This window comes from Rhipicephalus sanguineus, chromosome 9 (genome assembly GCF_013339695.2).
Source record: "Rhipicephalus sanguineus isolate Rsan-2018 chromosome 9, BIME_Rsan_1.4, whole genome shotgun sequence".
In the NCBI taxonomy this organism is placed as follows: Eukaryota; Metazoa; Arthropoda; class Arachnida; order Ixodida; family Ixodidae; genus Rhipicephalus; species Rhipicephalus sanguineus.
This window is the reverse complement of record NC_051184.2, coordinates 8,190,775-8,201,800: the sequence shown is the minus strand read 5'-3', so window position 1 is coordinate 8,201,800 and position 11,026 is coordinate 8,190,775. Positions and strand designations below refer to the sequence as shown.

General features: G+C 43.6%; 2 protein-coding genes across 2 annotated transcripts in view; one reads left to right on the top strand and one right to left on the bottom strand.

Annotated features, from left to right (window-relative positions):
* The first annotated feature begins 158 nt into the window (after positions 1-158).
* On the top strand, positions 159-3,366 carry LOC119404560 (histone chaperone asf1). The gene is made up of 4 exons (XM_037671105.2): positions 159-613; positions 852-967; positions 2,030-2,206; positions 3,013-3,366. Exons 1-4 carry the CDS (start codon positions 505-507, stop codon positions 3,220-3,222), a joined length of 612 nt encoding a protein of 203 aa, XP_037527033.1. The 5' UTR covers positions 159-504; the 3' UTR covers positions 3,223-3,366.
* A 321-nt stretch (positions 3,367-3,687) lies between these two features.
* LOC119404557 (1,4-alpha-glucan-branching enzyme) overlaps positions 3,688-11,026 on the bottom strand; it is a 29,064-nt gene continuing 21,725 nt past the window's right edge. The window contains exons 11-15 of the mRNA XM_037671101.2: positions 10,702-10,873; positions 9,309-9,493; positions 7,947-8,077; positions 5,953-6,070; positions 3,688-3,989 (exon numbers count right to left, since the gene is read on the bottom strand). Of these exons, the coding sequence (XP_037527029.1) occupies positions 3,942-3,989; positions 5,953-6,070; positions 7,947-8,077; positions 9,309-9,493; positions 10,702-10,873 (654 nt within the window). The 3' untranslated portion in view covers positions 3,688-3,941. The remainder of the gene's footprint in view (positions 3,990-5,952; positions 6,071-7,946; positions 8,078-9,308; positions 9,494-10,701; positions 10,874-11,026) is intronic.

Genomic DNA, 11,026 nt, shown 5'->3' with positions numbered 1-11,026 from the left:
TTAATAAAAAACTGTTACAGTTGAAAAAATAATAAAATGTGAACGTGGCGAAGAAAACTAAAATATAAGAAATATTTACAAATAAGGTTAAAATAGTTCTGCTTGAGGAAACTGCACTGGCAATTTCCTTGTGCTGTGGTGCTGTCTAGTTCCCGCCAAATGTTTGGGCATCGTCTTCAATGGACGTAGTGCTACGCGGTAAACACAGCTTACGAAAAAGGCTTTCAGTCGCGACCACGTAGGCACTAGTAGCATCATTTTGCACTGCGTAATCCTTGTAGTAGGCATGTACCAGCGCACGAGAGGCGAAGTTGCGTAGATACCCTTGGAGAAGCAAGACCCGAGGCAGTGCGTTCGAAGGTACTGTTGGCAGTGACATCTAGAACGCCTGCTCGTTTAACAGCACAAGCGGTTGCTCAGCAGTTCGTAGCTGTCTGAAACCGATACTCGTGCTGCGTTTCTTCAAGTGCGCTCCTCCGCCGTGCCCGAGCATCTACTTTCGCGATGGCCAAAGTCCACGTTTGCAACGTTGTTGTGCTGGACAACCCGTCCTTGTTCTTCAATCCGTTCCAGTTTGAAATAACCTTCGAGTGCATAGAAGACCTCAAAGAAGGTAAGCACAAGGATAACAGCTACGTTTCGGACCGTCACCGGGGGTCGGTTTCGCTAGCAATTTTCGCTACCAGTAGACGCTTCCGACGCTCCTAGCTTGATCCAGGATGCGTGTGTTGCCTTGTGTTGCGTGCGATGCCTTGTGTGTTGCCTACTCTCCCGCTTGAACTACTTTCGTGAGCTTTGATTGCGTACCTATTTTGTGTGCGGTCTCGCATGTTTTGCACGCTTACTTTCAGATCTGGAGTGGAAAATTATCTACGTCGGGTCAGCTGAGAGTGAAGATTACGACCAGATACTCGACACAGTCTACGTGGGGCCCGTACCGGAGGGCAGACATATGTTCGTGTTTCAGGCAAGTGTGCGCTCTTACGAGCCGTTTTTTTCTTCTTTCTACTGGTATCTAGCCGCATTCAATTGGCTGTACTCCCTAGAGGGTGCGCTGGAGCTAGTTCGTCAGTCCTGCCGTTTATATGGGCACGTCGTTAGGAAACCGTATGCATAGAAAAAGACAAGGTTATGTTAAAAGAACCAAGTTTACCTTTCCAAGAAAACATAGTTGCAGCTGTTGACAAGTAAATGCATTGGCATTAGGCCCGAGTTGCCTAGCCACTATAGCCGGGCGCATACAAATGCTGTCACTGGCTCATTTCACGACACCATTTACGGCGCAACACCTTGCAGGCCACCTTGAACTGGATACGGAAAGTAGAAGAGTAGGTCTGAAAATTAATATGCATAAAACTAAAGTAATGTGGAACAATCTTGGCAGAGAACAGCGCTTTGCGATAGGTGGAGAGACACTGGAAGTTGTAAAGGAGTACGTCTACTTAGGACAGGTAGTAACCGCGGAGCCGAACCATGAGAGTGAAATAACTAGAAGAATAAGGATGGGATGGGGCTCATTTGGCAAGCATTCTCAAATCATGAATGGTAATCTACAACTATCCCTCAAGAGGAAGGTATATAACAGCTGCATCTTACCGGTGCTTCCCTACGGAGCAGAAACCTGGAGACTTACAAAGAGGGTTCAACTTAAATTGAGGACGACGCAGCGAGCGATGGAAAGGGAAATGATAGGTGTAACCTTAAGAGACAGGAAGAGAGCAGAGTGGGTCAGGGAACAAACGGGGTTTAAGGACATCACAATTGAAATCAAGAAGAAGAAATGGATATGGGCCGGGCACGTAGCACGTCGGCAGGATAACCGGTGGTCGTTAAGGGTAACTGACTGGATTCCAAGAGATGGTAAACGCGTGAGGGGGACACAGAAAATTAGGTGGGTAGATGAGATTAAGAAGTTTGTAGGTATAACGTGGCAGCAGAAAGCACAGGACCGGGTTGATTGGCGGAACATGGGAGAGGCCTTTGCCCTGCAGTGGGCGTAGACAGGCTGATGATGATGATGACCTTCCAGGCGGACCCACCAGATCCCAACAAGATCCCGGTGCAAGATGCTGTTGGCGTCACAGTGGTGCTGCTCACATGTTCTTACCGGAGCAAGGAGTTCATCCGCGTTGGCTACTACGTCAACAATGAGTACACAGATCCAGAGCTCAAGGAGAACCCTCCGTCAACTCCCCAGTTCGACAGGGTAAGCCACTCTGCTAACAGGTGTTCTTGTGTCACTCGATGCCATAGTGTAATGTCTGTTAGGAATTTTGCCTTTCTGGTAATTTTTACTTATATGCACGATGCTACAGAAGCATCATTACAGTTTGCCTCCACTCAAACTGCAATCTCTGGAGCCGGATATTATCAATTATCAACTGAGGATATACTAATGGCCCAGGTGCTTGGCTACTTCGGTAATGTTAGGCTGTTAACATTGGTGTGCACAGTGAATAGATCACAAGTTTGCCGTGGCTGAATGACATTGGCTTTCTCTTGGACTGCACTAAGGATGCAGCACAAATAAAAAGTGTCACTATGCTTTTGCAGAAGCCATAGAGTTTCATACTATAAAACCTAGAGGGGACTCTGGTGCTAGTGTCTATGCGTTACTTCAACCACCATGGGAATAATGGGAAGTACAGGCTTCGGATGGATTGCACTCTTGAGATTTGCAGCAATTGTTTAGAGTGTAAAACAAAGTGATATGACATTACTTCAAATTAAACCTTGCTTCATTTTCCGTACGTACAACTTATTGCAGAAAGTTTGTGTGACCGTGAGATTGAAGCAAAACCGATACAAATTCAACCACCAGGGTATTATGCATTGCTCTGCAATTGTGGACAAAGTCCACTTAACTGAAACTGAGAAAAACGCAGTTTTATGCTACTGTCGATACGGTCGAGCCTGCTCCAATAATTTTTTGCCAGTGTGCTCATGTCACAAAAATCTGCTGAGAGTGTGGTACAGTGTGTTAAATGTCATGCTGCCGTATTTGTGCTGCAGCTACAGCGAAACATCTTGGCCACCAACCCACGTGTGACCCGGTTCAAGATCGACTGGGACGACAACCCTGGTGTTGAAAACATCCCTCCCAGCTCTTCCAATGTGGACTCCAATCAGATGCCAACCTCAGTGTCTGAAGACAGCATTGGCCCTCTTCTCAAGGCCCCTGTGCTGTTGAACGACAGCAACCAAAGCATGGAAGTTGTATGATTGTGCCTCTGTTGTGTCAAATGGGCTTACTCAACATCATCACTGTGCCTGCCGTGGACCTTGTGGATTTCAGGCGTGAGAGTGTGTGCTGTTTTAATGTAACTGTATTTACTTTTCATTCATAAAAGTTTATTTCATACTGCCCGCCGCTGCAAAATGTCCTGCTTTCCATTTTCATGTACAGCCACAAAATAACATACCCCTTAGTTTTGCTGGGCAAGTGACGTTAAGCTTGTGTTGGGACAGCACATTGTAGTTATATATGTGCAGCACAGACGATGACACACTATTATCATTAGATTTGTCAAAGAACACACAGATGAGTGAAGCACCGCTGTGTGCTTCTTTTAGTTTTCTGTCCGGTCTCGGTGCGCTGTTTCACGCTCGGTATGTACCAACTGGCCCACCAACAATCAGTGGTGGGAGTGAAGCATTTCACATTCTGTCCGTTCCAACTTCAAGATATGTCAATTAGAAAGACTAATAGCAAATTTTATTCAAAACAAATTGTTGCCACCTTTCCAGTGCCTGTTAACGAACTAAAAGCATTGCCAGGCTTATAAGCCTAAACTAATACAGTTCTCTGTCTGGTCACTGGAGCTACAGTAATTAGAAAAATCACTATTCGCAGGTACTATTTATTTGTGAATGCTGCGCTGATGTGTCTGCAAACCTAGTTGCAATATGTCGCGCTATTTTCCACACGCATCCGATGTACATCAGTCTACACGTGCATAGATGAGTCCCACTCTGCTGGGAATGTATGCCTGCAAAGAGAAGTTGCATGGTTCAGGTCCCTTATCAGCAACAAATAAGCAATGGTTTAGAGCAGTACACGACGTTTATCATACTGTAACAATTAGAAGTCATACCATTGTATCCACAGTTGCTATCCAATGCATATATCAACTCAGCATTTCATTCAGTCGACTACCTACAATGTAGGATGCTACCCATTCAGTCATTTTTCAAATGATCCATGTATGAAGAGGTTTACAGAAATCCCATGCAACAGTGTGTTGGTCAGTGCATACCAACGCTTCTTCAGTTGCACATTTGTAGACAAAGCTCCAGTTGCTTTGGACAGTGAAGCTTCGGTTGTTGTTATGAGAATAGGAGAGAACACCTTAATTATTGTACGTTTGCTGAATGTCGTCGCAAATCTGGCAACTTATTTTGCTCCTTACATTAAATTGCAGATTTTCTTTAGCACTGTTTTTCTCTGTGTGCAGAAATGAAAGTACAGGGTTCTAAAGTATATGTTTGATGTGAATAATTTGGGGATAATAAGAACACAAAAAAATTGGTGCAGCTTGCACTAAATCACAAGGCTGGGTCACAGCAGAGGTGGTGGGCACATAGCTGGTCCCGACTTGGCTAGGGTTTTACCCTCTCACCTCTCTTTCCCACCCCTTGATATGCTATACTACTATACATGGCTATGCTTGCTCTCTTGGCACTGAGCTGTGCCCCCACGACGGGAGGCAGAAAATAGCGCCCCTTTTCATTTCTTCTTTCTCGAACCACTCTCTCTTGCTCTCTTTTCTTGAGTATCTTTCTCTGTCTGCCTGTTTCTCTTTGTCTTTTTTTTTCTGTATTTCCTCTTACTTTCAATGTCTTTCTCTGTAGTCGCTCCCTTGCCTTCTATCTTTTTCAGTCTTTCTTCCCTTTCTATTTCTCCCTTTTTTTCTATCTCTATCTGCGACACACGCAAACCTCGAGCATAACAGCTCTTCTGTAAAACTCCTACAGTGCATGTGTGCCACAGAAATTGGGGAAATCCCATTACTCACCACACTGGTCCACTAAAAATTAACAAGGGAACACATGGGCCGCAAACATCTATTAGGGACCGCACGTTGCAGCTTCTCTTGTTACCCATCTCTACTCAGTGCTTTGGCAGTGATTGAGCGCGCACTGCTTCATGATGATCATTTTCTATCTACGACACGGCAAATCTTGACCATAACTGCTCTGCTGTAAAATAAGTCTAATAGGGGTACAAGTATGTGCCTGGTTAACTCTTGGAGGCATATGGGATGCATATACAATTTGCCACACTCACTTTGCTTTGTTGTGGCACTTGCACAAGTGTGCAGTTCAGACCAAAAGTTTACAGGTCATGGGATTTGCGAAAACATTTCATGAAGCTTGCGCACATAGCCACTAATTTAAAGTTCGTTTTTATAGTAGCTTTTACAACGTACAAAACAGCCTACCAAATGTGCCATTCCTTAACAGTGGAAAGTACACATTTGCTGCAGATACTTTGAACAGCAAACTTATGGGGTCGCCTGCAAATGTTACATGGTGTGCATGGTGAAATCTCTGTAAACATCAAATAGGACAACACCTGATTCGTCATTCAAGAGTCTTGAAATATCTGGTGACCCCTTACAGCTGAAATCATGGCCTTGTGGTATAGCTATCCTTATAATGGCTAGCCTACCTAAGTGTTTTTGTTTCTTCTGTATTTTGGTCAATACACTGAAACCTCGACATAACGAATTATCGGTTATAACAAAATAAAAGGAATAGTCTTGTCATATATACAGTGTTACAAATATACGTTTATAACAAATTTTCGGATATAACAAACTTATTTTCGTGTGAGATGCGACTTTGTTATAATGAGGTTTGAGTGTATTACTTGCCAATGTTACTAAAGTTACTGCCAATAACTACCACGGGTCACTGTGTACATGCAAGCTTCCACATAAACCAACATACTTTGATGGAGTTTCTTCGTCCGGCAAATGGCTTGTTAAATGTGAAGATATCCACTCCCCGATCAATCCGCTTGTGACCTCCAAACTCCTCCGCATCAGAGTCCAGGACAATCTTGTACCTGTGGCCGCTTCGTTAAGGAAGAGCACCAGAGAGAAGCTGGAAGGTGTTTTCCTTTGCCTGTATGACAATTGATGCTGCCCTTTTCATTGATGTCATCTCGCTAGCTACGACGGTTTATCGTCGGAAGAAACCTCCAAGTGCCCATTCTCTCGCCGCTCCATCATTATGGCATGCTCTTACACCAGCCAAGGAACGGTGCACCACAAGGAACGTTTCACAGTGGTCATTAAAGGGACCGACAAGTGGCCAGAACATGTGGTCAGATCTTGATGGATATAAAAAAACCATGAATTATAGTGACAGATTCAGGTATCCCTTTCACGGTCTCAGTAGTACAGTAAAAGCTCATTAATTCGACCTCTGTTGATTAGGCAAATTGGATAATTCAGACGTGTTCTCTGGTGCCAGCAAGCATATGTACTGGTCAATGGCATTAAACTAATTAATTCGGTCATATTTGGCCGCAACCTGCTTAATTCGGACGATCCTTGGAACGCGTCAAGCACGAAGCACCACAAATGTACAACGCAGAGGAGCGAAAACAGCATTTGCGAACAACTAAAACGGCCACGGGCTTTCAGAAGGGCATGGTCGCCATCCATAATTATGCATTAGCGAGCCAGGTTTATTCAACAGCAAATGCCGTGCTCAGCAGTTTTGTTTCGACTCTGGGCGTAGGCCACACGTCTGCCTTCAGAACTGCGTGTATGCTTCAGAACTGCGTGGATGTCTTTAGTGACCATGGTTTCGTCCACAGCAGGTGGGGCACTCAGTAGCTTATTTTGACTTCGGGCAATGCACGCGTAATGTCATGAAATTCAAACAGGGTGGAAGCTGTTGAGGATGAGAGCTTCAGCTTCGGTCTGCATGCTGGCATAAAACTCGCTTGCTACATTGTGATGGACGAATGACCAGCTGCCGGCCATTTTTTCCGGTGGAAAAATCACATGCGCGTTGTGGTGTTGGTGGTGGTGGTACGTAATAGCAGATGGGTTCCGAGCACATTTCGGCTTAAGACACGGTCTTATTGTGACCGTGGTCACATTGCGAGCAATGTTTCAGTCACGTGAAGTTGCGGTCAAGAGCCACGGTCACATTGTGAACGAAGCTGCGAATGACAACAATTGCAGCTTCTACACTGTTCTTATACAAAATAAGTACTCAGTATCATCAAGAAAATGTACTAAATGCATTCAATAATTTGGCATTTGGTTAATTCAGACATTTTTTCCAGTCACGTTAAATCTCAATTACTTCTCAACTTTAATCTACTTTTACTGTATTTATGTGTTTAAATCACGTTTAAAAGTTACGAAACCAGTATGTCGCGCAGCCTGGCAGAAGAGTCTTGAAGCTAGATTATGGAGTCGTTCACTTTGCTGTACATAGTCTTACGTTTTCATGCACACCATAATTGGTACTCGAAATTAGAGCGCATATTATCCTTCCCCGCTCTATACTGTGTTGCTTACGAGGTAAAAGGAGTTGCATGCTGAGAAGGAGCGCTGCCACCATTCACAGCAAACCGATGCGCACAAACATGAACCACTGTTGCACTCACATCCCACTGTATGCAGCATGTGCTGTGTGTATACGACATTATAGTTGTCGCAGATTGAAAAATTTTTGTTATAAATGTTTCACGGATTTTCCATGTTACCATTCCTTGATTAGACACTCTGACCGGTAAGCTTTTCATTGCACTAAAGAAAACAGGTACCATAAAATTGGCTGTCGGTCCCTTTCAACAAAGGTGCACCCGTTTCCGATATTTGCCAAAGGCATCCAAGGCATTTTATGTCCATCGTTTTCGAGATCACGTGATGAAATGAATGCGCGCTATTGTCTGAGCATTCAGTCAGCGAAAAGGATACTTTCCAGGCGTTTCAATGCCGATTTCGTAGTCTGAGAAACTCTTGAAAGGATGAAAGTTGAGCACGAAGAGAACGCCAGCCCTCTCAAAAGCGATCACCTTATCATCTTCGTGCTTCCAGCTTACATAGCCCTATAACAAAACAGCAAATTGGGAACTCTTGAATGCTGACAAAACAAGAAGTACATGGTTCCTAGAAACAATGCCTTGTAAAAGCCAAACGTCTTGATATAAATATAAGTAGGAACAGCTTCCTATTTCAAATATGCATATCCTTGAACATGTAACATTTTTACAAGTGGGAGTAAAGAAAAACGTGCTGTGGGTTAGGATGTGGTTTTAATTTAAAGTACAATGTATTAAAAATAATATTTCAATTTATTTATTTCTCCTCCTGAGTACAACAAACTTCGTTTGAATAAGTCAAGTGGTTGCCTAGCAGAAGCATTTGTTTCGTGCGCATTATTTGAGTAGGGAGATCAGCAGGTGTGTCGAAACAGCAATTTTCAATGTTGAATCGTGCACTGATTGAACAGTTCCAGAGACAAACAGGATATCGAATAGCTATTTTAACTGCACACATTATAATGTGGTGCCTATTGATAGGACAACATGGAATATTACAAGCAAATAAGCAGTTCATATGCATACTCTGGGCTCACTGGCGAGTGTGGGCAATAGTGGCTTAACCAGAAACGCATTTTAGTGCACTAAAGCTGACGGTAGGAAATTTATCACGTGTTTCAATTCACATGTGATATGTGATTTATCACATACGAGCCCTTAAGCACAGACAAAGTGCCAACAGTCCTGGTGGTCTGTGGGTGACAAAGTTGCAGACACTATTGGCTACATACTACCGTATACACCAGTGCAAAGAGTGCTCCCCGAACTTGGCATCCCAAAATTTGGGGAAAAAAAGCACACTGGGCAGAGGGCATCACCACGGCTCAATAGTGTGGGCGTGCTAATACTCAGCCTATTGTGGCATGCTGTGTCGTCCCAAACACTTCTGGAGAGCTCTGAAGTACGAACAGGAATATTCAACGACATAATGGCAGTGGCAGCGATGATCAGAGAAGTGCACAATGTGCAGAAATTAATGAATAATGCTATTATGAAAGGATAACATTTGCTTTTGTGGTGTGGGCAGGCATGCAGTATTACAGCAGATTGCAGATTTCATACTCGTAGTCGGGGAAAAGAATTAGGGCAAAAGGTTCGGTCCCATGTAAGAACTGCACCCAGTCAGACTCGTGAAGGAAGAGTACACAGCCTTTACATGAGCCAATGTGGTATTTGTGTGCAGATGTTCGCAAATGTGAAGTCTGCGCGGTGTTATTTAGCTAAAGCGTCCACTCACTGGTGGTGCAGGTAGCCAGTGGTACTTGTCCTCAGTCTCGTTGAGGGCACGGTCAAAGTTGTTGAGGAACCTGTAGCGCAACAGATTGTCATCCACGAGGTGCCACTGTCTCCGGGCATGGTGGTAGCTCTCGTTGTTGCCTACACGTGGGAAGTCCAGCCACTCTGGATGACCAAACTCGTTCCCTGAAAAGTTCCAGTTTATACAGCTATTAATCGCACAATTAAAATTGCCCCTCCACTGTCAAAAATAGGGGGAGCAGGCAAAATATAGTGTTTGCACCTCTCCCGTTTTTGAAAGTGGGCACTGTTGGCTGCCAAGAGTTCGCCAAAATCTGATCTAGTTGAGACTTTTCAGTGCAGAAAAAAATAAAGATAATACAGAACAAAGTAAAAAAAATTAAATAAATTGATATGCTATGACGCCGCTGGTGTTCTCACTGTTGTTAGTGCGTTTATCTGGAGTCACTTTTTATCTATACAACCGTGAGAAGTTTAAAATTAACTGAAGAAAGTACTATCCTAATCTGTGCACTGTAATTTAGTTCACGTACACACACTATATTCGATGTGATATTCAGGGTTTGTTTTTCTCATATGCATTTGAATTCGATTAGGCAGTTGTACTGTTTAAACGGCCCACTTTCATTATAATTCTCTTATCGGGCACATATGTGAACATATGTGCCCTAATGTGTGCAAAGTATAACAGATATAATTGGTTTAATTTGTGAACGCATTGCTTATGTTTTCTCGCAAATAATGTCCACATGGGCAGATAGGTTATTTGTAGTGATGTCAGTCAAGCAAATTTGAATGTGGGTTAAAGATGTGTTCAAACAAAAGGATATATACGTACACCAAGGATATATACATACATAAACTTCAAAATGGTGGTTAAAAGTGGGCTTGTTGGTACGTACACATAGTTTTTCAAACAGCGAAAAAACGGGACACTGAGAATAGACCAGACAACACAACACTGTTGTGTGGTCTATTCTCGGTGTCCCATTTTTGCGCTGTTCGAAAAACTATGGATATATACATAAATATACCAGCCGCAATGTTAGTAAACAAATTGTTTTGTTTGTTTATAGTGCTTGGGTTCACTTTCACATATTATACATACATGTAGCAGCATGGTTTTTCGGGACGCCAACATACGTTTTCACTTCCTCCACTCGCCAATTAGTTGATATGCTACTGCAGATGGGATTCCCTAACAGGCACTTATGTCTTGGTACACTAGTGTTCGTAATATCCTCCCTAGACAGCACCTTACAACTCACTGCGTGTAACCAAAATTGGCCAAAGGGCTCGACGAAGGGTCCCTCAACAATCCAACTGAAAGTACTGCACAAGTGACATGAAAACAGCGAGAACTAGGCTCTCACCAATGAAGTTGAGCCACGCTTCACCACCGAGGCCATGAGTTATCATGCGGATGATCTTGTGCAGGGCGAGGCCGCGGTCAATGACGGGAGTGAGCTCGGTCAGCACAGACATGTTGGTGTACATCTCCTTGTCCATCAACCAAAAGGCCAACGTCTTGTCCCCGACGAGAGCCTGAAATGAATGCCGCAGGCGGTGTGTAAGAACGGAGCGAAAACAAAAGAAAAACAGTATTTTTGATAGGACCCAGAACGTAGCTGAAATGTCTATTATTTCGTTCTGGAGTGAAACCGAAACATTTTTTATCGGTTTTCAGTTCAAGGGAAA

Excerpts from the sequence above, each read along its gene's own strand:
- LOC119404560 (XM_037671105.2), top strand. The coding sequence starts at position 505 with ATGGCCAAAGTCCACGTTTGCAACGTTGTTGTGCTGGACAACCCGTCC. Across the intron at positions 614-851 it reads CATAGAAGACCTCAAAGAAG|ATCTGGAGTGGAAAATTATC; the intron begins GTAAGCACAAGG and ends GCTTACTTTCAG. Across the intron at positions 968-2,029 it reads GACATATGTTCGTGTTTCAG|GCGGACCCACCAGATCCCAA; the intron begins GCAAGTGTGCGC and ends ATGACCTTCCAG.